Source organism: Gossypium arboreum, chromosome 7 (genome assembly GCF_025698485.1).
Source record: "Gossypium arboreum isolate Shixiya-1 chromosome 7, ASM2569848v2, whole genome shotgun sequence".
Taxonomy (NCBI): domain Eukaryota; kingdom Viridiplantae; phylum Streptophyta; class Magnoliopsida; order Malvales; family Malvaceae; genus Gossypium; species Gossypium arboreum.
This window is the reverse complement of record NC_069076.1, coordinates 88,011,106-88,035,931: the sequence shown is the minus strand read 5'-3', so window position 1 is coordinate 88,035,931 and position 24,826 is coordinate 88,011,106. Positions and strand designations below refer to the sequence as shown.

Genomic DNA, 24,826 nt, shown 5'->3' with positions numbered 1-24,826 from the left:
TCCAGGTGGCAGCTAAAGAGTGGAGAAAAGAGAGAAATGAAGGGCGTTGAGGGTTTGACCAGTCAAGTGGAATGATGAGGGACGCGTTGGCGTTGCGACATATTTAAAGCGTGGATGAGAACGAACTAGAAATTACAAAAGAAGATTCTGTGAAACGAGGTAAAACAGTATGCGTGTCATATGCTACCCACTATACATGTTTTTTTCCTATCCATTTCACGTTCACCAAAACTAAAACCCTACCTACATAACTCAAAGCAATACTTCAATATCCATTTTAGGTCAATTTCTTTAAAAAAAAAAATCCACTTTCACTTTTTTCGGGGATTTGTTGGTACGCATAATTTATGAAATTATTAAAATATCATTTTATATATAAATTAAGTTATATTTTTATTAATATATTAAGTGTTTTGTTGAATACATACCACAAATCAATTAAATATCAACTTTGTTATGAAATTGTTAAAATATTCTCTCATATATAAATTAAATTATCTTTTATATAAAATTTACCGATAAAAATTTAATTATAATGAAATTTCAACGTATAATAAACATTTTAACTAAAACATCAATTGAATTCTTAATAAATAAATTTTTAAATGTATTTTGCACAGAAAATTGGACCGTACAAATGTTTTGGGCTTATGGTCAGAAGATATTGGGTTGGGCCTAACCACATCATGTAATCCTTTCTGAATTATAATTCTTGTATTACTTAATAAAGAAAATGCTCAAATTATTGCTAAATCTTTTAGTGATTCAACATTTTAAATGATTATATAAGGGTTTAACGTTTATATCATGTTTTTAATTTTAATTTAATTTCATTTCATTTGAAAATATATTTAATTTAATAAAAAGGTTAGCCTAATATGAGTATTTAGCTAAAAAAAAGAAAAATAATATGAGTTAAAATGGATTATTGAATAAAACTTCACAAAAGGTATGAATCTTTCTTTTTAAATATTTATTTTAATATCAGTCTTCTAATTCACCTAGTGAATCTTTTTTATTTTTAATAAAAACAGAAAAATATATCACCCATTTTTATTCTGTCAAATGAATCGCAAATAAACGAAAATTTAACGAATGTGCATACAAAAATAGAATAGATCCAAGATTAGTTTAGCAAGGAATGGTGATGCATCATCATCATCATCATCATCATCATCATCGTCATCTTATAGGTGATTAACCAAATATTTGGGAGAAATTGGATGTGAACAACAAGAAAAAGCGGCAGACGGTGAACAAGTGTTACCTAAACTTCCCTTTAAATAAACAAAACAACAAAACAGTCGGCTCACTAACTTATATTCTCAACGAGTTATCCGAAAGTTGACGATGGCAATGCCAAAATCTTGTTTATTTTACACTTGCGCATTGGTAGTGAATGGCATAAGTGGACAGAATATTTGTTGGATAATCCTTTTCAAACTTTTATTATACTTTTTACTCCTATAAAACTTAAAACTGTCATCCTCTCTCTCTCTCTCTCTCCCCATATATAAATATACATATATAAAAGACATACTTTCTTATCTAAATTCTAAGTCATTTTAGTCTAGGATACGTTTGGGAAAATATATATTTGGGTATTCAGCCTTACTTAATTAAGTTTAATTAAAATGTTTTAATCACACTCACTAATTCTTATAGTTCAGAATATAGTAGTCAATGTTCCAATATGTATTTTTCTATCTTAAATCAATATTAAGTAGTTTAAGTTTTGATCCGATTAAAATTTTAATGTCTTTCAACCGTCTTGATATGTTTCAATTCATTTTGACTAATACCGACTTGTTTGGATAAATACTAACCCCTTCTGCTTGGTATAACTCAACTATTTTTATTTTTTATAATTATATTTAAAAATAAAATATAATTATTTAATTAAGTTATTAATTTTAAAATTTATATGTGTATATTAATATATTCATATTATGTAATTGAGTTATATCTGAATGTATATATAATATATATAAAAAATTAAAAATATCAATAAATTCGAGAACGATATATTGAAATACAATGATACTAATAGATATCAATGTTAGGAAAAAAGAAGAAGCAAACAATAATGTTTTACATTATTAAATAATATATCCTATGATTCGTTAGTGATTACTTTATTTAAAAATAATATTTTTTTGTTATACCTCCCACTTGGATTGGACACGTGGCACTTTGAGAGAGAATCAAAAAGACATCCGTAGATGATCCACCTCCTCTTGTTCTCTGAATCGTCACCAATTGCTCAGCCTCCTAGACGAACCACATGTCGTGAGACCATCCACTAGTAGTGGAAACATCACTAACATCAAAACACCCGCTCACTCGTTTTTCAGTGTGAATGCTCTTTTAGGGACTATTAGTACCCACTTGAGTGCAATAACCAAGTATTGTCTTAAAGGAATAATAGAATGCACCTGCCCACGTACATTCCCCTCGCACTCCATGATGGCAACCCCTTGGTAACAACCTGCCATGTCACCACTACTAGACAATAGGTATCTCCCTATAAATTTCCTCTAGGATGAACGGAAAGGGATCTTCTTCCTCATTAACAGCCTTGAATACTTACTCTTGCACTTAACTCTTTAAACCTTCATAGCAACCTTCCTCCTCCAATTATCATTTTCCGACTCTCTACCTATCTAAGTAAACCGTCTTCCTTTATATCATCACCTTCTTCTCTTTATCTCCTCTTTTACCAATATTTTTTATCAACAATTTTAATATTTCATATTGTGGGACATTGGTTTGGTGTTGACTTTTTTCAAAAATTATATGAGTTGGAATGACAAAGCGTGTAATTTGGTGTGGCGGTGTAGAAGTTATTAAAGAAACGGCAGATGTGCATGCATGTAGGGATTGAAATGCTGTTGGAGTTTTAACACTTGTCATAAATGAGTTGGGTTTTTAGTTCACTTGCGTAACCTTCCAATGTTTCATGTTTGATGGGCCTGTGTTTCATCGTTTTGATAATAACAAAGACAAGCTTTAATGTTACATAAATGAAATTAAGTTACAACAACTCACAACCCAAACTTACGATGACCCCATTTGCAATTTGCTAAAGAAAGGTCACTGTGTTAATTTATCTGGTTTAAGCAATCTTTTTATACTTTGATTAACTCTAGTTAAATATGACAGTTGGTAGTTATTAAATCGTTAATTTTCAATTTTGAAAATATGTTTGGAAAAAATATCTATTTAAAAGGTTGTTTTTATGAATGCACGATATAAAGATTGCAGTCACCTCCGAAGGGTGGACTGTTAGAACATTTTTACAGGGAGGCTAACACAATTGGATCTTCTAGCGAAATCATGTCCTATGAAAGAAATTGCATTGAAGTTTCTAGTACCCCCAACGCCTTTGTCATGATTTCTTTGGGTTTATCTTATGATCGAATAGTTTATTAATTGAATTTTGTCTTTTAACATAAAAACAATAAATTAATCCTTAAATTTTATATATATATATACATATATATATATTTATTTATTTAGGTATCTAAAGTATTTTTATTCAAAAGTGAAACCATATTTTTATCTAACCATTATTCTCAATTAAAAATAAATCAAAGAACCAATTAAAGTCTACCACGTGAAATTTTTAATTAAATAAAAATTAAATTTAATAGTTTATTTAATTTAATGTTTTTCCTTTTGTTTCACATTTGATTCTCTCTCTTAGGAGGGAGTTATTCATCTTCAAAATTCCATCTATTTTCAGTGGTGAAATCTGAATATTTTTATTGAGAGGTCGAAATAAATTTTAAATTTTAATAGATTATATCTTTATAATTTTATAGGATTAAATCAATTTTTATCATTTTTAGAGAGGACTAAAATGTAATTTTACTTTTACTAATTTAAAATTTTAAAATTTCTAAAAAACCTAAATGAACAATTTTCTATTTTAGGGGGGCGGGGACCCTGCCAACCCCCTAAATACACCATTGTCTACCTTCTTCATTGTCCTCAACCACTTTCCTAACAATAAAAGTACCGTGACAGTCTTTCTATTAAGAATTAGATTATATTTTGCCTTTTTTTTATTTAACTAATGGACAAATTAGTCCTTGTACATTATATCAAAGAGAAAATTGATCATCTTTGTTAAAAATTTCATCCACTTGTACTATTAAAAACTGACATTGTTGATGGAATAATTAATCAATGACACATGATGCACCACGCGTACCTCATGCTAGTATATAGGGATCAAATGTTAACAATTGAAATTGATGAAATATTTAACAAAAGGACCAGTTTACTCTTTGATCTAACGTATAGGGACTAATTTGCTCATTTTTAAGTAGAGAAAGCAAAATACAATTTGACCTCCTAATATAAAAGCATTCATGATATTTTTACCTTTTTATCTTTCAAAATTGCAGTGACTTGCATTTCTCAAGAATTCTCTTTTAATTTTCTCGTTTAGATGGTATATATGGTATATAGGTAATGAAGGAGATGGGAACCCAATGTGGTGAAGGATGTCAAATCCTACTTCTTTAACAATATTAAATACAACCAGGTGCATATACCTAGATCCATCAATGTTGAAGCTGATCATCTTGCCAAAATAAGAGCTAAAATGTATCAAGTTTTATCTATGTAATCTTTTGTCTCAAGTATTTTGTGGCATTTAGGTTTATTTTTGTGTTTTTTTTTTGTCATTTTGGAGTGACATGGTTTGTTTGTGCTGCTTTTTTTTTTTGACAAACTCCTTTATTTAAACTTTTTAGAACTTGATTTTTATTAGTAAACTCTCTAAACAACTTAACTGTCAAGTCATTTTTTATTCCCACTGTTTATGTGCAAGATCAAAGTTTGATCTAACTGGATCAAGTATAAAAATGCTACATTGGTTATCAGAGTAACAAAAAGTAATACTCTAATTAATGGAATCACATATATTTTGATTTACACTATCATATAATTCCAAACGTCAAGATTCAAAATAAACTTGGATAAATTTTTCAAACATTCATACTTTTAAATGTAATTATGGTACAAGAACTATGGATTGACACTGGGCACAAGGTATTAGTACCAATACTTGAAGCATAGTACCCCTATCAAGTATTGACACCGTTTTTAGTTTCGATGATTTGAAAATTGTTTAACAAATTCAATAGTATCATGGAGCACCCTAGACTCGACCTGTTCGCCAAACCTGGGCATTGGGTGATACAAGGACCCGAATAATATATCTACGACAACAATTCTACTATAACTAACTTACTTAAACTCTTAATTTACACGTCAAATTTGTACTAAGAAGTAAAATTCTACCAAATTTCGGTCTCACATCTTAACAGTGTTTAGAACACCAGAATTTAAACTAAGATTGTTATACTTGTCTCAATCCCGAGGTGTGACCTCCAAAGGAGCCCCTCTATACACATGAACGACGTTCGAGCCTCTCCATCAACCTGACGTTGCCTGGCTTTGCCCTCCAATCAATTCTCAAATGGAAACTTTATCCTGTAAATAAGTAGACAATTCGTAAGTTTCATTGAACTTAGTGAGATTCTGCACAATGGCCTATAAAAAAAATTTAAAACTATAAAGAATAAAGAATTTAGAAGAGATTTCAACTTTTTATTCATCTTTGGCTATTCGCCAATTTCACCAGTGAGGTTGATGCCCTCCACTATTTTTGCGACTTACCGTTGGTGAACTTCCTCTCTATCTGAGTCATAAACATGTTCTTTACGGAACTGGTCCTCTATGGTACAGGTCTGATTTCGCCTTATTCTAATTTTTCCTTTTTACCTTAACTTGCTCCTCATTCACGATTTCGGCTATGTGTATAAGCCATTTAAAGGGATGCCTTACCGTCATGGTAGCCTTGCATTATACCATCTAGTCTTGGCTAACTAATCGTCCTATTCCCAATCATCAGAATGATTGATGACAATATATAAATCCCTATTGTTCCAAACTCTCTATTGCCTTTTGGTGGGATTCCGTCCAAGTAGTCCTTGGCGAACTTCCATATGGCTTATTCTGCATTACATAACCCTAATTAGCTCACCCTTCAATTGGTGAATGTTCTGTCGTTCTCCACTACTTGATTGTCTGGGCAAGCATTAACCCCACGTGGACCTCAACGGACTTACTAGGCTCTAAATACCTCTTTTTACCTATGGATCCTTAATTTTAGGTTTCGTTTAGTCATCTAATTTTCAACCCTACTGAGATTTGCTTGCCCAATCTTACAGGCTTATATGTTCTTACTCGCCTTTTTCATCTGTAATAGCCCAAATTTACCCGGGGTTGCAAGAATTAAATTAATTAAAAAATAAAATTAAACAGTCCATTGATAATCCATTTACAATAGCCCGTAGGCCCAAAATTAGAACTACCTAGCAGACCCATTTACACCCTACCCCTGATACTCTAAACCTAAGATTTAATCGGCCCAATTGGCCCAATCTGCCTTCAGCTTCAGGGAACCCTAGTTAGGGTTTGCGCCGCAAGCATTCCAAGCGATGTGACCCTTCAACTCGTGACGTTCCAGTGGCCCTTCATCAGTGCCGTAACTTCAGCGCCACATCGTGCCATCATCGGCGCATCTTTTGTCGGGATTTCTTCATTCACCTGCAAAAGGAAACAAAAAGGGACAGTACCAACAACATATGGCAAGAAATCGAGCAAATAGGAACATACCAAAGATTTATGTTGTAAACAGTGGCTATAAAAGCCTGAATCAGAACAATCTAAAGGGACGATGTTTTTTTAATAAATACAAAATATATAAAAAAGGGAAATCAAAGAGTTAACGGAAGAACAGAGGTGATACTCTTTATCTTCTTTTCATTACATATTTTTTGATACAAGCATATAGTGAAAACACATTATAAAGATGGTAAAGAAATTACCTTTTCGATTCGCTGTTAAAAAAGGGAGCTGTAAAAAACTCTAACCACTGGGCATGGTGGCTCAGATGGTGGCGCGTGAAGCGCGTGTGGCCGAAGGTGGTGGTGCTCTAGGATGAGCCAAGATGGCCACTGGCCAGAGCTCTGAGAGAGTTTTAGAGCTCTCTCTCTCTCTTTTTCTTTTCTTTTTTTTTTTTTTTTTTTTTTTTTTTTTTCTGAAATGGTTTCTAAAATGATTTATATAGTGCAATGGATACGGCGTCGTTTTGGTTTAGTTCAATAAGCATTTAAACGGCGTTGTTTCAACAGAGGATCCGCGCGTTGACCCGATGACCCGAGGGAGATCCGCGCGTTTTCGATAAATGGGCAAATTTCCCAATTGATTCTTCCGGTTTATTAAATTTTATAATTTCATTTTATTTTATTTTTAATTCGGCCCTAATATTCTATATTAGTTTTAATTTAATCCTAACGGCCTTTAAGATCCATTCTGAAAATGGTGTCGTTTTGGGATTAGGGTTTAATTACCCAATGAGTCTCTCGGCTTTTAGCTGGAGTTTTAATTAGGCCCAATAATTTTATTATTTTGGCATTTAGCCCCAAATTCTTTAATTAAATTCAATTTTAATCCTTTTTATTTTAAATATTTTTATATTATTTATTTTATAAATATTAGTTATTATTTTTATTTATATATATTATCCATTATATTATATTATTGTATATTTTATCTATAAATTATATTTTATTATATATTTCATTATATATATATCTTATTCTTATAATCCCATTTTAATATCATCTATTATATTTCTATTCTCTTAAAAATCTTAATATTTTGTATTACTTATTTAAAATATTTAATATGTATGATATTTCTAATTGTTTTAATAAAGTTTTTTAAAAATATTTTCCTATGTATATTAAATTGTTATATATTATTATATCCTTCTCTTTTTTACTTACTTAAATATGTTAATTATTATATATATATATATATGTTTTTAAATATTATAATTTTTTTCTCCGCTTCATAAATATTGATTTGGTGTTTTAATCATTCGTATTTATTTTTTTAAGTGTTATTTTGTCACTCCTTATTGTTATAAATTTTGATTTCCACTTCTACTTTTATATTCTTTAATTTACTATGAATTGTTTTTGTATTTCTATTTACTAATATTGTATAGGTTTATCTTTTAGCATAATCATCTTATGATGTGTATATTTCAAGATTTTAGGTTATTGCTTATTTGCTATATTATTATGAATTATAACATGTTGAAATTTATTACCTTTGGTATATTTGTCTTGTGATATATATTAACACCATTCTTCTGCATGAGTAAATGTTAAATAAAGAAATTCATTTTTGCCAAATTACTCAAAAGTTTTCAAAAATAAAAAGGCAATGCTTGGTATTTGGAAGCCTCGAGAAAGGTAGTGCCCTAACTTACTGGGTTGCGACTTTTCTCGTTGAGTTCGAATAGTCAATTACCCTTCTAAGTTTTTAAGGTTTTCAAAATACGAGCAAAAGTGTTATGTCCTAACTTACTGGATATAGCGTTTTGTCGTTTTAAGATAGGGATTTTCAAAAGGGCTGTCTTAGCTCCAAATGTCTTAAAGATATTGCTTCTTAACTTGTTGGATGTACTATTTTGATTCATTTGATACAAGTGAACCCTAATTTTTCAAAATTAAAATATTCTGAAGAGGATCAGATATTAAAAATTTTAAATTTTCGACATTTAAGACACTTGATAATCAATTAGGTACTAATTTTTGGGCGTTACGAGGGTGCTAACCCTTCCTCATACGTAACCGACTCCCAATCCGTTTTCTCGACTTTCGTAGACCAAAATTAATGTTTTAAAACAAAACATTTTATAAGGTGATCCAATCACACCTAAAAAGATTGGTGGCGACTCCCGTTTTCGTTTTTTTCCTAAAGTTGATTCCTATTTCCAAAACTCGATTTAAAAATGGTCTCGACATCATCCTTTTAATCTGGTGGATCTTTGGACTATCCCATTTACCCGTGTCCTCGGACAAGTTATACTCATCCTTTCGTGTTACTCTTCAAGTAGATCATATTTCAGCCTTTCGCTTTCCTTGTATTGCCATCTTTTTCCTTGTAAGCCATAACTGAGCTATGGTCTTACCCAGATTGAACTCATGTTTAATGTCTCGGGGGACTTTTTATGATGCCATAGTCAAGCTATGGTCTTAGATAATTGACTGCCCATGTTTACTGTCTTGACAGACAACCTATGTTGCCAAGGTCAAGCCAAGGCCTTACACCTAAAATCTCATATTTAATGTCTTGGTGGACTCTTTATAATGCCATAGTCGAGCTATGATCTTACACAACTGAATGCTCGTGTTTACTATCCCGATGAACTACCTATGTTGCCATGGCCAAGCCAGGGTCTTACACTTGAAATCTCATATTTAATATCTCGGCGGACATCCCCGTGTTTACTGTCCCGACGGACAATACAGGTTGTCATAATCGAGCTATGGTTTCACACATTAGACTTCTTTTAAAGTATCGCCCCTTAGGACCTTACAGTCGTCGCGATGTCGCCCATCCAGCTTGCTTAGTGTTTTTAAAAACAATAAAATTTTCTTGGATTCTTAAAACTATTTGATACAGGAATTGAAGCTTTCACACTGCATAAGCAAAAACATTTTATTTTTCTTGCTTAAGTGTTTAACTTGAAAAACATGGCATTTTTACTCAACATGATTAACCATATATTTTTTTAGCCATTTCCAAAGCTCGACCACATGCAGTGACATTACATGAGCTACGTGTGAATCAAATTTAGAATACTAAAAACAACAAGAAAGGAAGAAGATACTAACCAATTGAATCTGCAGAGGGGAAGAAAAATCTAGAAGTTAAACCTAGGGTTCCTTTTCAATGGGGATGATTTTTATGGATTATGCGTTTTTTTCTATTTTTTACATTTTGGTTCCATAATTGATTTTTGGGACTTTGTGACATTATGACTAGCGATGTGTAAAATAACATGAAATATATTCTCACATGTAATATCATAATTGATCTATTATCAAATCGTTTAAAAAGAATAAAAGATAACTTTAGAATTGGAGTAATAAGTCACTAATTTTGATTTCTTCAACTCAAATTAAGTAATTAAAAATTCATAATTTTTTAAAAAATATTAAAAAGTATAAAACGTGGTTCACTGATTCTTTAGTTCGATTCAACTAATTTGTGAGTCAACTAATTTTTTTATCTTACTTCAAACTTTTATACCGACTGATTCCTGATCCAATCGACTGACTCGATCCAATTTCAACAACCTTGAAAAAAAAATTAAAAATCATTATGACTTTAACATGCGAAATGAAATAGAAGCATATTAAAAGATTTGCTAGAACTAAAGAGCTATTGATGTCATTATCCTTAGGAAATAGCATATGTCAATTCTAGTTTAGGCAGTTCTGATAGTTAAATTAATTGTAGGGTCGATTTATTTGATTATGTCTATCGACTATTAATAATTGAATTTTTTTACCGAATTGATTAACTTAGTTGACTTAATATTTAATTTTTAATTATTTTAAATATAATTATATTTATAATATATAAGTTGATTAAGTTAGTTAAATATATTTATAATATATTATTTTAAATATATATTTTATAATATATTTTAAATAATTTAATTAATTAATTTAATTTATCGAACTGTCCAATGTTAAGTTGGTTCGATTAAGTTGATCGCTTTGATTATTTTATACTATGATAAGTTTATTAAGTTAAAAAAATGATTGAATTGATGGTTTGTTCACTCTTGATTATCCTAGAAAAATTAATAACATGAAATTAAAAAAAGCAAGTATAATTAATAGGCATAATGATTTTTTGCCTCCAACTTAAAAAAAAAAAAAGTCATTTTAGCTCTCTATTTAAAATTGTGTCTCTTTTAATCTTTAAACTTGTATTTTTTATCAAATCACCTTAAAATAGATGAAAAAGTTAATATTTGTTATATTTACAGACGTAACATACACATAAATTACTACGTAGATGACATATCAATATTGAATTATGCCTATAAACAAGGGTTAACAACAAATTAATTAATTATGTTTACTTAAAATTAATGTTTGATGACCGAAATTTTAAATTTATCATATGATAACAAATATTATCAATTTGTTAATGCTGTTTACGGTGACATGTTAATATCATTAATTTAAGTCAGATATAGTTCTTGTATTTTTATTTTTTTTAGCAGCGTTCATTTCTTTATTATCCTTCTCTTCTTCTTCTCCCTTTCTTTTTCTCCAGAACCATTTAGCAGTGGGAAGACGATAAACAACAGCATGCTTTGATACGAAAAAAAGAAAGCAGGACAGCTTTGATTCCAATTTAACTCTCCCTTAGCTTGCCAGGGTGATGCATAAGAGTAGGAGAAATTTAAAGTAACAACAAAGTGCTTGTCCAGGAATGGTCGTAGCAGAATATACAAAGGAATCTTATCTCAATTTACAAATCTAAACCAAGTAAGCCGATGGAGCAATGAATTTAGATCAAAAGGTAAGTGCAAGATGTTAAAATATGGAAATCAAAGACATAAAAACCCAAGCAAAAAAGTAGCAACTTTGGTGGCTGCAACTCATAGATGGCTTGGCTGGTAAACAAAGAAAGAAATCATACCTTGTTGTTGATTTTGCAAAATGCTGGATTAGAGGAGCTGACTTGCATGTAATTTGAATCTTCATGTTGGGAATAGGAAGAAATGAAAGTAACAGTGGAGAAAATTAAAAAAACAGGAACATTACCCAAATCGACTACATAGTCATTTCATATGCCAAAGAGAGAGGTGTAAAAAAGGAAAATTGAATGACCAAAACATAAATTTAAGAAAATATGAGTGACTAAACTTGGAATTTAGTGGGATTTCCCAAGACGGGCATAAAAAGTAGATACTAAGATCAGCACCGTACATGTGGTGGAATATTTATAGGTAAGGTGTTGTACTTTTTGTCAGATAAACGGAAGAGATAATCTAAAATAAGCTTTACGCATCACGTGCTTAGCCATTAGCATTAAAAGTAAGAGATAATGGATGTGCACGTGATATTTCTCTTTTCCTCTCTAAATAGGTTTTCTTTTCTTCACTTTTGGGTTCTCTCTCAAACAAACTTAAGCCTTAAGCTTTTCAAACGGAATTTTGCCATTTTAGATTTAATTTTCATGATCCAAAATCTAAATGTTTTGTTATGTTTAAATTCAAACCAGTCCTACATTACCTCATACCAACATTTAAATAATATAAGATAATATAAGATTTTTAATTTTCAAATAACTCCAAGAATACGAATAGATATAATTATAATTAAATGGGGATTAGTAAATACATTTTTAATTTGGGGTCTCACACAAAAAGAATATGATTTGATTGAAAATGTAGTTAAAAGAAAGTTTCAATCACGTCCACTTAATAGATAATAAAGTACATCAACATTATTATCAATACAAGAGGATGTAAGTTTAAGCGTGTTGAAATGCGATTATCCTAATGTTTAAGGGTTGGAGTGAGTTATGGGTAGTTCTAGGCATTGTATAAAAATATTAGGGTAAATTCTCCAGTTGGTCACTCAACTTTTAGGCGACTTTCATTTTAGTCATCCAAAAAAATTCTTTCAATTTTGTCACTGTTACTAAAAAAAATTTCATTTTAATCACTCAATCATCAACTCCATAACAACGTTTGACTTAGCATGCCACATCATGTCCACCTGTTGGTCAAATCCCATTATACTTCTTTTTTTTTTTACCAAGGTCAAAATTTTGCACCTATCAAATTCTCTTTCATTCTTCTTCCCTAACTTAATTTTATTCAATCCCTGCCACCCTCCCACCACCATTAGCTTCCTTATGATGGCCACCCTCCATCAACCATCCCAACCGATCAAAATGTCATAGCTACACCATTACAAACTCCATTTAAGTTCCCTTGCATCCAAAAGTTTTTTGCCAACACCTCCCTTACTACAGTATCGACTTTTTTTTTTTATCTCTATATTTGCAAATTGATGTAAAAAAACACTTATTCAAAGAAAGAAAAATGTCACATTAGCATAGTTTTTCCTACCCACTTCTCTCGAGTCAATTATTCTACTTATTTCAATTGTTACTAGTAATATCAACAGAGTTTGGCAACTCAAAAACTTTACTTCCACCAACATTTTCTAGCTTGTGGGAGGGGAGCTTCACAATATCTACAATGCAACTCATAAGCCAAGTGGTATGGAGCCGAGTTATAACAGACAAGCTTGTATGAAGATGGGACATAGTCTCGGTTACAGTCGACCTAGAACGAATCAGCACCTAGATCAAGGGTCAACTTAATAGGTACTAAAGGTGTAACACCCCTCAACTAAATTGAACTGATACATCACAAGTAAGGAATGTTACATTTGGACACTAAGGCTACTTAACTCAAAAATCAATTTCAAAACTTTGCTTTAACCTAAATAGACTCTTTTATAGTTATTCAACTCATTTCTAGGTTTTTTTAAAAGTTTGGTTACAAACAAAGACCATTCGAGGCTTATTTAGGTCAAAACAAGGTAACAAAGTCAATTTTGCGACATTAGGAAATGGGTGTTGCAACACCGAGAGCATATTACTCTAATTACATGTCCAATGTCGCGACACTAAGGACAAATTACCCAAAACATGTTTGAAACATCTAAAACCAAGTCTAAACTATCATCAATCATTCAATAACACTTCTAAACATTTTTAGGACTCAAAATATGTCAAATTATTATTCAAAAACTTCATCTAAGGAAGATTATCCCAAAGAACAATATGATATTAGGCATGCATGACATAGTTTTGGAACCACTTAGTTACTTTACAACAAAAATTCATATGGTTCTAATCCTGTGTACATGCCACTCTATTACCAAATCTAAGTTCCATACATTTCAATCTTTGCTTGATAATGAGATGAGTATGGGGACAGTCACTTCAAAAGATGTCTTCAGAACGATCTTTGCCTACGTACTCAAGAATTCATATATTACATTTGAATTCAATTAGCTAATTCTATGAATAAATAAACATTATTACAATAAATTAAACCAAAGATAAAGTTCATAGTAACAATAAGGTTAATTAACACATTTTCACTTACCATACTTTCATCATTCACTTATTTTTTATATACCACGTACGTTGCCCCTTGTAGACTCGAGTGAACAAGAAAGATATACAGATTGTAGTCACAGAGTACATGAGCACGTAAGTGCTAGATTATTATGACACTAATAGTTTTAGAACACGAGCACCAAAGTGCTAAATTCACAAGCACATTAAAAAATTCCTAATGGCATGCCATCTATATCCCACAAATTCAAAACTTGTCTACAAGGGCTTTAACATAATTATAAGATCAATATTCATCACAAGCACAATTAAGTTTCATAATTTCATAGTCACACATAACTTTTTAGTATTTTACAATTTAGTCCTTTTCTCTACATATTTAATCACATCAACAATAACCATAATCATTTACTACTTTCTTAAATTATTCACACATTTATTCAGATACAAGTACCTAAATTCATGACATTAACATGTTCATTAATTTATTATTTTAAAATCTTATTAGGTAAGAAAGGATTTTAACACTTGGGTGATTAAAATGAAAATTTTATTTAACAATGATGATGAAAATGTAATGATTTTTTTTGGTGATTAAAATGAAAGAATCCTAAAAGTTGGCTGACTCACCTAAAAAAATTAATGGTATTAACAATTAAACTTATATTTTTAAATTCGAAAAGTAAATGATTTAATTTTTTGAAATAAAAGAGGACTAAATTTCAAATGTATGAAAAGTGGAAAGGGTTGAAGGTAATATTTATAACTTCAGAAAAAGACGATATTAATTTTACAAATAAAAAACATAAAATCCAATGTGAATTTTTGGTTTTGGTTGAAAGCATATTCCAAAGTGAAAAAAATGGAAGTAACCAAAAGGGGTAGTTCAGTTATTTGGGTAGATTTACCTGTACAGTACTTGCTTTGTTTTTACTCAGACAATGTCTTAAGGAGACTTAAAGAAGCATCGATCTAACGGGCTGATGTGTCAGTTCACTTTCCTTTGAGGTAAACAAACATCATTATCTTCTTTTTTTTCTTCATCAATCGCACTTAATTACTGGCCCTTAATAGCCTATTATTTCCCCCAATAAAGTTAAATAACCAAAATAACAAAAAAAGAATTTTTCCCATTTTCTCTTTTTAGTTTCTCATTGTATTTAATCCCGGCATATCCCTTAATGGCAACAAAACCCTAAAAAGGGTTCTTGTAAGAGCCAATCGCCGCCGGATTTTATCTCAGCCGTTAACTCTTTTTTCCTTTTATATATATAAGCTTTTTTTATTTTTACTCTCTTCAGCCTTTCTCCTTTTCCTAGCTATTGACCTGTATCTTTAGCTCTTAATTTTTCTTTTTGCTGTTGCTGATATCAAACTTGAAGGATTTTTAAATTGGGCTACTTTTTAATTTTGTTATCTTCGTTTTGATAATCTTAAGGAGATGGGTGATTAAAGTTTTGATCTTTGAGACCCTTTAGGTAGCTTAAAGTTAGCATCTTTGAAGTTTGTAAATATGGATTTAGGTGTAGTTGTCTAGAAAAGTTTTGGAAATCTTGGGTTTGTAGTCTGGTTATTGGCTTTGGGTAGTGATCATTTTGGGAGTTCCGGTATATGTAATTATCAGTTATTGTATTTAAGGATGTTATCCGAACTGGGCAGGAGACCGATGATACAAAATAGTGAAGGATCATTTGGGGATGATTTGGAGGAGGTAGACCTTTTGCTCCGTGAACAGCGTTGTAGGCAAGACCCTGATGATCTCGAACGTGCGCTAAACTTGTACAGAAGTGGCTCTGCGCCTCCTACCGTAGACGGCTCACTGAGTGCAGTTGGCGGGTTGTTTGGGGGAGGAGCTGCTGCTGCTGCTGGTAGTGGGGCTACCCCCTTTTCAGCTTTTCATGGGATAAAAAATGGAAATGGGTTTGCGTCGGAGGAAGAGCTTAGGTCTGATCCATCATATCATTCATACTATTACTCAAATGTGAATCTCAACCCGAGGCTTCCACCCCCTTTGCTTTCCAAGGAGGATTGGAAGTATGCACAGAGGTTGAAAGGAGGGAATTCAGTCATAGGTGGGGTTGGAGATAAGAGAAAAATGAATAGGGTTGATAATGGTAGTAGTAGGTCGATGTTTTCGATGCCACCAGGGTTTGATTCAAGGAAACAAGAGATTGAAGTAGAGGCAGAGAAGGGTCGTAGCTCAGCGGAGTGGGGTGGCAATGGACTGATTGGTATATCTGGTATCGGACTTGGAAGCAAACAGAAAAGCCTTGCTGAAATTTTTCAGGTGATTACCAGTTGTTTAATATTTGTACATAAACTCCATTCGTTCTGAGGTTTATTATTTTTGTATGGTCTCTGCCTTTTGTTGCTGATAACAAGTTGGTTGTCCTAGGGTTCTTGCTTTATGGATTATTTATCGTTACCTTTTTTCACTTCATTTTTATGTTTTGACGTGTACCTGTGCTTTGGAGTTATAAGTAGAGGTTCTTTCTCATCCTTCACATACAATAATGATATACGTATAAGGGAACTCTGTTATCAGTAAACTATCTCGCAGTTTGCTGTGTATCTCTTAAGTCGGACGAATTTGTAGCCTTACTTTCACTTCCCTAATTTAAGTGCTGTTTTGAAAATTATCATGTTTATAGTTGATAACTGTTGTGTTTGTGCAACATTTCTTTCCCCATTAGCATGCCTTCTTTAAGAATGTCTAAATTCCAGTTATTTGAGCTTTTTGTAGTCAATGTCGTTACTCGTATAGTATCTTGGGTCCATTCTTTTGGATTCTATGGTTAGCATTCATCTTTGAGTTGTCTCAAGATTTGTACTTTGTATGTACTCGCAACATGACCCTATATATGATTGATACAATTATTTGCTATTCTTTTGATTTCCGAGGTAGTAATAGTAAGAAACTAGTAGGCAAATATGTGATCAATTTGTTTTCTATTTACAGCTAGCTTGTTTACAGCATATGGTAAGATTCAAAATGAGATTCAAAATCTTGCTTATTTACATTATCAACTTTTCTTCTTTCCTCAACTTCCTTTGTAACTATCACACAAAGTTGTTCTTGTTCAAATATCAAAAACTTCTGGGACTAGGCCTTTTTTTGTTTCAGTGATTTGATATTTAGTATTTTTTCAGGATGATTTGGGACACACTGCTCCAGTCGCAAGGATACCATCACGTCCTGCCAGCCGTAATGCTTTTGATGAGAACTTTGAGAATGGAGGTTCTGCTGAGCTGACTTCTTCAGATACTTTACGGTCAAGTGTGAGTCTTCAAGGATCATCTGCAGTCCATAACATTGGGCCACCTACTTCATACACTTATGCTGATGCTGTAGGGGCTTCCTTGTCTAGGAGTACTACTCCTGATCCCCAACTTGTTGCTAGGGCTCCTAGTCCTTGTCTTACACCAATTGGAGGAGGCAGAGTTGGTAACTCGGACAAAAGAAGCATAAATAGTCCAAGCACATTTGGGGGTATCACATCTGGTCTCAATGAGTCTGGTGATCTGGTAGCTGCTATGTCTGGCATGAATCTGTCATCTAATGGTGTGATTGATGAAGATAACCAATTACCGTCACAGATTGAACAAGATGTTGAAAACCATCAGAATTATTTATTTGGCCTTCAAGATGGTCAGAGTCATATCAAACAGCAGGCGTACTTGAAGACATCTGAATCTGGCCATTTACATATGCCTTCAGCTAACGGTAATGGGGTCAGATCAGAACTCAAAAACCCATCCTTGCTATCTGATAGGCAAGCTCAGCTCCAGAAATCTGCCCTTCCCTCTAACAATTCTTACTTGAAAGGATCACCTACTTCCACACTCAATGGTGGAGGCAGTTTACCTGCTCGGTATCAGCATAATGTGTTAAGTGGTTACTCTCTAAATCCTGCTTTAGCTTCTGTGATGGCTAGCCAACCTGGAACTGGCAATCTGCCACCACTGTTTGAAAGTGTTGCTGCTTCGTCAGCTATTGCTGTCCCCGGAATGGACTCCAGAGTGCTTGGAAGAGGTTTGGGGTCTGGACAAAGCAATTCAAATGCTGCTTCCGAGTTGCATACTTTTGGTAGAGGTGGAAGCCAAATAGTGGGGAATGCTCTGCAGGCGTCTTTGATTGATCCTATGTATCTTCAGTATCTGAGGACTTCTGATTACACTGCAGCGCAGCTTGCAGCTCTTAATGATCCCTCCATGGATAGGAACTTCCTGGGTAATTCATACATGAACTTGCTTGAGCTTCAAAAAGCTTATCTTGGAACTCTGCTATCACCTCAGAAATCTCCTTATGGTGTTCCCTTAGGTGCTAAATCTGGTAGTTCTAATATTCATGGTTTTTATGGAAGCCCCACTTTTGGAGCTGGCATGTCGTATCCAGGAAGCCCCTTAGCAAGTCCTGTTATTCCCAATTCTCCAGTTGGACCTGGTAGTCCTATGAGACATAGTGACCTGAATATGTGTTTTCCTTCCGGGATGAGGAATCTAGCTGGGGGTGTCATGGGACCCTGGCATTTCGATGCAGGATGTAACATGGATGAAAGCTTTGCTTCCTCCCTACTTGAAGAGTTTAAAAGCAATAAAACAAAGTGTTTTGAACTTTTGGAAATTGCTGGTCATGTTGTTGAGTTCAGGTATGCTCCCATCTTAAATCTTAAATAATTTTTTATGTTGTAATTCTGTCATCCTGACATTTCTATGCTTTTTTGCGTGCAGCGCGGATCAGTATGGCAGCCGATTTATTCAGCAAAAGCTTGAAACTGCTACCACGGAAGAGAAAAATATGGTTTATGAGGAGATCATGCCTCAAGCTCTTGCTTTGATGACTGATGTCTTTGGTAATTATGTCATTCAAAAGGTAAATGCCTTATAATTTGTTGCATGCCTGCTTCATTGTATAAGTCTATGGTTTATTTTATTTACCATATAAAATCTGCATCTGCCTACAGTTTTTCGAACATGGACTTCCAGCTCAGAGAAGAGAACTTGCTGACAAGCTTTTTGGCCATGTTTTAACACTAAGTCTTCAAATGTATGGTTGTCGGGTGATCCAGAAGGTATCAGTAAATGGTTTATTTTCTTCTAGAGTTTATTTCTTGTGTCTGTGTGTCTGTTTTGTGCTTATAATCGGAGTTTTATATTGAAGAACTTCTCTTGTTGATTCTTTTCACTTATAAAACTCTTCCTCATAATAATTTTATGGTTTCTTGACAGTTATGAGTTACGTTCTAAATCGAGATGTGCAAAAATATTGATTTAGTGAAAAGGTGTCACTACTGTGGTTGAGTTTGAAATTTCATTTCATATAAGTCCTTGTTTATGCTTATGTTCTAAATACTGAATATGTGCTATATATGCTTCAATCGTGTTAATAGAGCTTTATTTTTCATCTCCTTATCTTGCTTTCTATATTGATTTCATTAAGTGAACGAGTGTCCTTGTTTATGTTTATTTTGTAAATATGTTCTATATATGCTTCATTCACTTAATTTTTCATCGCCTTATCTTGCTTTCTATATAGATTTCGTAAAAGTACTTATGCTTTTTGATCCTAATCTCAATGGTTACTTGATGAATGCTGCCCTGCATTCTGATAATAATTTATGCTTTCTTTAACACTCAAGGCTATAGAAGTTGTTGATACGGATCAGAAGATTAAAATGGTTCGAGAGCTTGATGGTAGTGTTATGCGTTGTGTACGTGATCAGAATGGCAACCATGTCATCCAGAAGTGTATTGAATGTGTTTCTGAGGAGCACATTCAATTTATAGTTACAACGTTTTTTGATCAAGTTGTGACCCTTTCCACTCATCCATATGGGTGCCGAGTGATACAGGTTTGGAACTACTTTCATTTAATTTTTTTTGCTGCTGATCTTTTGATCTTTGCAATTGTTCTATGTTAAGAACGACCAATGTGTGTCCTATATTAAAATTCTTTCGACACTGCAGAGGATACTGGAGCACTGCAAGAACCCAAAAACACAGAATAAGGTTATGGATGAGATTTTAGGATCTGTTAGCATGTTGGCACAAGACCAGTATGGCAATTATGTTGTCCAGGTTTGTCATTCTTTTCTGGCAGCTTATAGTTCCTATGTTATAGGGTGTATTGGGACCAAAATAATTAACCAAATCTACTCGAGGGTCTTCAATCTTTTTGCCATGCATAACATGCTGTCCAAAATTTTCTGTCTTTGAAAGGTGTTCAGTTTTATGATTAGGCATCTCTATTGTATTTTGCTTGATTGATTCAAGAACTGACCCCATTGATTCACTTGACAGCATGTGCTAGAGCATGGAAAGCCTCATGAGCGTTCAATTATAATAAAGGAGTTAGCTGGAAAGATTGTCCAGATGAGTCAGCAGAAGTTTGCCTCTAATGTGGTTGAGAAGTGCTTAACTTTTGGTGGTCCTGCTGAACGACTGTTATTGGTGAATGAAATGCTTGGTTCTACTGATGAGAATGAGCCTCTACAGGTTTGTACATGTTTTGTGCTGATATTTTTCTTAGATATTTTTCTTATTTGAGTTGTGTTTGGAAACAATTGTCAAAATAACTTTGCCTGGCTTTTTAAATCATTGAAGAAAAGCCATGAACTATGGCTGCCTTCGGTTGTGCCTGGTTTGGCTGATTATGGTGATCTTCCTTGTTGGTGAGAATCATTTTGTACTATGAGTATCTCTTGCTTGGATGATCAACTTCCATTCACGGTCGGAAATGCTGCTAAAGTTTATGGGAACTCAAACTTTCGACAGGAATGCTGCTAAAAGTTTACGGTGATTGTAAAATTTGTGTCGCACTAATGTATCTGGATGTTATGATACAAGATTGTGATCCAATGGAGTTCTTAAATGTTGTTGCATGTTGCTCAGGATTCAGCTTTTTGGTCAATTTTCTCTAAAAAGAGTTTCTGTAAATTTCTTGTCATTCAGAGTCTGTTTACTGACAGTTGTTAGTCTATCCCAGGCAATGATGAAAGATCAGTTTGCAAACTATGTGGTACAGAAAGTACTCGAGACTTGTGATGACCAGCAACGTGAGCTGATCCTTTCTCGAATTAAGGTCCATTTAAATGCATTGAAGAAGTACACTTACGGAAAGCATATTGTTGCGCGTGTAGAGAAACTTGTTGCTGCTGGGGGTACTAATTCTTCCTAGTCTTTATCAGTTTATTATTTTAAATTTACTTGTCTGTTCTTGTACTGTGCAAATGAGTGTTTTTAATCTCTGTTTGCTACCGCATGTTTTGGATCTCTTTGGCTGAAGGTTCCTTTTAAGTTCTTTCGACTCTGCCGGACTTCCTGCGTAAATGATTGGTTGTGGTCATAAGAAACCATAAGAGTTGTGCTGTGCAGTTGTATGACATGCTTATATTAGTAGATATAGAACTATAATACCAAAAACCATCTTTTTTTTATCAATTTGAATTTGGTAGCCAACACTTCTAACACGTGATTTAAATTCCTTTTCAGAAAGGAGAATTGCCGCGCAGTCTCCACGCCCTGCTTAGTCGGTCTAGGAAAGAATGTATTTGCAGTTGTACAGCTAACAGAAGCTTATATGAGCTTGCCCATCTTCCTTTTCGTATGGTATCTAGAGCTATGGTTCAAGTTTGAGTTTTAGACAGTTAAGAGAGAGATGGAAATAAAATTGTTGATTGTACTCGGAACTGTACATTGTGTAGCTTTAAGGGTTTTATACATAGAATCGAGTATCGAGCAAAGCCGAGGTTTGAGCTGTTGAAGACATACAACTGATGTTGATGCCCCTGCAGAAGAGTCGAAATGATTGATACAAGTTTTAAGGGTGTAAAAAGAATTTTAAAGGGCTGAGGTAGTTGTAGCTTAATATGAATTTATAAAGGGACTGTACAAAATCAAAACGTTGTTGGCATGTTAAGATCTGTTGATGTTTTTAGTTGAGGCCACACTTTTTCCCCCTGCAACGTATGCTTAATTATACGTTTTTCTATCAACTTACTTTATGTTTATACAACCTTAGTTGCTTTAACAAAAGAGGTAATAATAATTGCATGAATCAACTGCATTGAATGGTGCATTGCAAAGATGTATTTGATTTTGAACGAGCTGCAAGCAAAAGGATGAGTTTCTTCCATATGAATCCATTCAGTAGAATAAACTCACAGAGCAAGAGAAGACGAGCAAAAAGAGAGAGAGAAAAAAAAAGGAACACCAACACAATTTTGTCCGAACAAAGTCTCCATGAAAAAAGAAGCAAAATTTTAGAAGTTTAGGATGAAAATGTAAACTCAGCAAGGGAAATTTGTGGTCTAAATATCATCGTCATCATCTTCATCAAGCTTTTGACCAAATCCCCTAGGCCCAGCTCTGGCTCTTACATTCTTCTTCTTCTTCTTCTTTCCAGACTTGTTTCTGGCAGCCTCTTCTTTTTCGAACTTCTCTCTCTCTCTCTTCCCCAAGAAGTCCTGCACTGCTATGTATATAACCTGGAACCCAATTCAAAGCACTTCAGTTCAGAGACAACCCATGGTTCAAAATCATAAATATAAGTCAAATTAGGGGGGAAGAACAAGAGCAGCAAAATTACCCCAATGGTGAGAATAGAAAGAGCAACAAAGGCAACAAAGAGGAGAGCCTGTATAACTGTTGCCACACCTTCATCACCCGTAGATGACACTATTTGCTGCGAGTTGTCAAGTGGGGTGGAATCTGATGGCAGAACCTCTTCGGGAGTGGCCAACGTTATCCAAAGTTTGCGGCCTTTCTTCTGATGGGAATTTGTGTGAAAAAGGGTGGGTTTTGTTGATAAGGAGAGAGAAGAAGGGAAGAGTAAAGATGAACTTTGGGTGTTTACAGATGTTGACTTGGAAATGGAAGGTAAGGAAGGTAGGTTAGGTAGAGATATGGGCACGCTGGAAATGGAAGCCATAGTTCATTAGCACTAGCAAGCAACCACTGCTTTCTTCTTCTCCTTCCTTCCTAGCTCGCTCGATTCCACCGTGGCTAAAGGGTGCCTGCCTGCTTGCCACTGGGTTTAGAGATAAATGGCAGTATTCGTAGTTTCATGATAATTCAAAGACACTTGGGCTGACAGTGATTTCGGACTTCAGTTTCAGTCTTGGGCTTGTCTATCTTTAAAAGGAAAATTAACATGCTCTCAACTCTTTGAAAATTAGAAATTTACTTCCTCTGCTTTTGTTTCTTAGATATTAGTCCCCTTACTTGTTGGATTTAAATATTAAAGTCCAATTGATGTTATCATTAGTGAACTTTAGTTAAGTTTGAATGCACTGTGTTTTAATATTTAGAGGTCTGGTTTAAAATTTTAAGTCCAAATTGTTATTTAACAAGGTTATCAATTAGACTTAATTTTGAGTTAAAAAAAATTGAAGTTAGAGTCGAAGAGTAGAGACTGGTGTATAATTGGAAAAAAAATTAATAGAATTTATTGATAAGTTATGCTATTATTTCATGCTTTATTTTCCAAAATAATACTAAATAAATAAATATTTATCTAAATAATATAAGATTTTTTTTTTACAAAAATAATATGAAAAATGAAAATTGGATCCAAAATCGACTTGACAACTATCGATTTGGGGTTGAAACCTATATGGGAGGAATGTCGAATTTAGTGGTGCCTCGATTCACCAAATCAGCAGTAGCCAAATTGCTTCAAAAAAATACCTTCAACCTAGATCACCTTTTAAAACCTTAAAACCTTAAAACCTTAGCTTGGACGAGCATATGATATTATTTCATCTTACAATGTTTCATCGGGTAAAATTATAAGATAAGAAAAATTTGATGGTACAAAGTGGATGTTGGTAAAAGATACTTATGAAATGGGGAAAATGTATGATGTGGATATAAGCAAAGTGATGATTAGAAATTGATTCATGAAGCATTTTGAATTGAATTTTGCATTTTACCATTTGAAATTATATATGTGGTAATAATCCAAATTTCATTTGGTTGATGTTGCTGTGAATGCCATGATAGGTGAAATTTGGTGAATATTGAATTTTAATTGCTAAATAAATAGGGTAAGCTATTTGTTTATATTGTATGAGCTTACTAAGTATTTATAATACTTACTCATTGTTACTACTTTCTTTGTAGATTTTGGACATCTAGAACGTGTTGACCAAATCAGCGAGAAGCACACACTTACCGTCTCTCGATTTGATAGTCTTTTGAATATTTCAATTTGGTTATTTGTGGCATGTACATAAGATGGTCAAACTTGTAAAGGCACAAGTATTTTTTTTTTTTAGTTGATCTTCGCTTATAAGTGCATAGTTCTATATGGTAACTTATTGGTATAATGCAAAGTTTGATATTTAGACTTTTGAAAATGAATGGCATAGTTTAGAAGTTGATATGTATATGATCTAGATAATATAAGAATTGATATATGCTTATAACTTTGATTGTGATGGTGTCGAATGTGGCATGTTGGTTGTATGTTTAGTTGGTTATTAAGGTTGAAATTTGACATTGAAATGTACATGTTTTGGGAAGGTTAAATTGGCTATGGAATGCTTAAAGGCCATTTTGGAAGGGTTGGATTGTATTGTGCATCATATGGCCTATTTTGCTGTACATGATCTAACACATAACCATGTGTCACACACGGACTGGTGACATGGCTGTGTGCTTATTAAAAGTTATGGGACAATTGTATATACAGTCACAGTTTGTTATACAGCTGGCCACACACCTGTGTATGTTTTGAAGTTAAATTCCTTAATTTTTCACACGA

General features: G+C 33.2%; 2 protein-coding genes across 5 annotated transcripts; one reads left to right on the top strand and one right to left on the bottom strand.

The window, feature by feature from the left end:
* The first annotated feature begins 14,949 nt into the window (after positions 1 to 14,949).
* On the top strand, positions 14,950 to 22,025 carry LOC108475937 (pumilio homolog 2). Of its 4 annotated transcripts, XM_053031299.1 has the most exons (10): positions 14,950 to 15,069; positions 15,721 to 16,348; positions 17,212 to 18,710; positions 18,793 to 18,934; positions 19,026 to 19,133; positions 19,701 to 19,913; positions 20,029 to 20,139; positions 20,362 to 20,556; positions 21,047 to 21,221; positions 21,553 to 22,025. In XM_053031299.1, the coding sequence occupies exons 2-10, from the start codon at positions 15,728 to 15,730 to the stop codon at positions 21,588 to 21,590; spliced, it is 3,102 nt and encodes a 1,033-aa protein (XP_052887259.1). In that variant the 5' UTR covers positions 14,950 to 15,069; positions 15,721 to 15,727; the 3' UTR covers positions 21,591 to 22,025. The 4 variants fall into 4 exon arrangements, 3 of the variants coding, with proteins under 3 accessions (XP_052887259.1, XP_052887258.1, XP_052887260.1); XM_053031298.1 differs by having other exon boundaries at positions 15,047 to 16,348; XR_008286145.1 differs by lacking the exons at positions 14,950 to 15,069; positions 21,553 to 22,025 and adding an exon at positions 20,665 to 20,856 and having other exon boundaries at positions 15,133 to 16,348.
* Positions 22,026 to 22,151: 126 nt separating this feature from the next.
* LOC108475936 (uncharacterized) lies at positions 22,152 to 23,189 on the bottom strand. Its single transcript, XM_017777941.2, has 2 exons — positions 22,649 to 23,189; positions 22,152 to 22,547 (listed from the first exon to the last, which is right to left on the bottom strand). The coding sequence occupies exons 1-2, from the start codon at positions 22,988 to 22,990 to the stop codon at positions 22,371 to 22,373; spliced, it is 519 nt and encodes a 172-aa protein (XP_017633430.1). The 5' UTR covers positions 22,991 to 23,189; the 3' UTR covers positions 22,152 to 22,370.
* Positions 23,190 to 24,826: the final 1,637 nt, after the last annotated feature.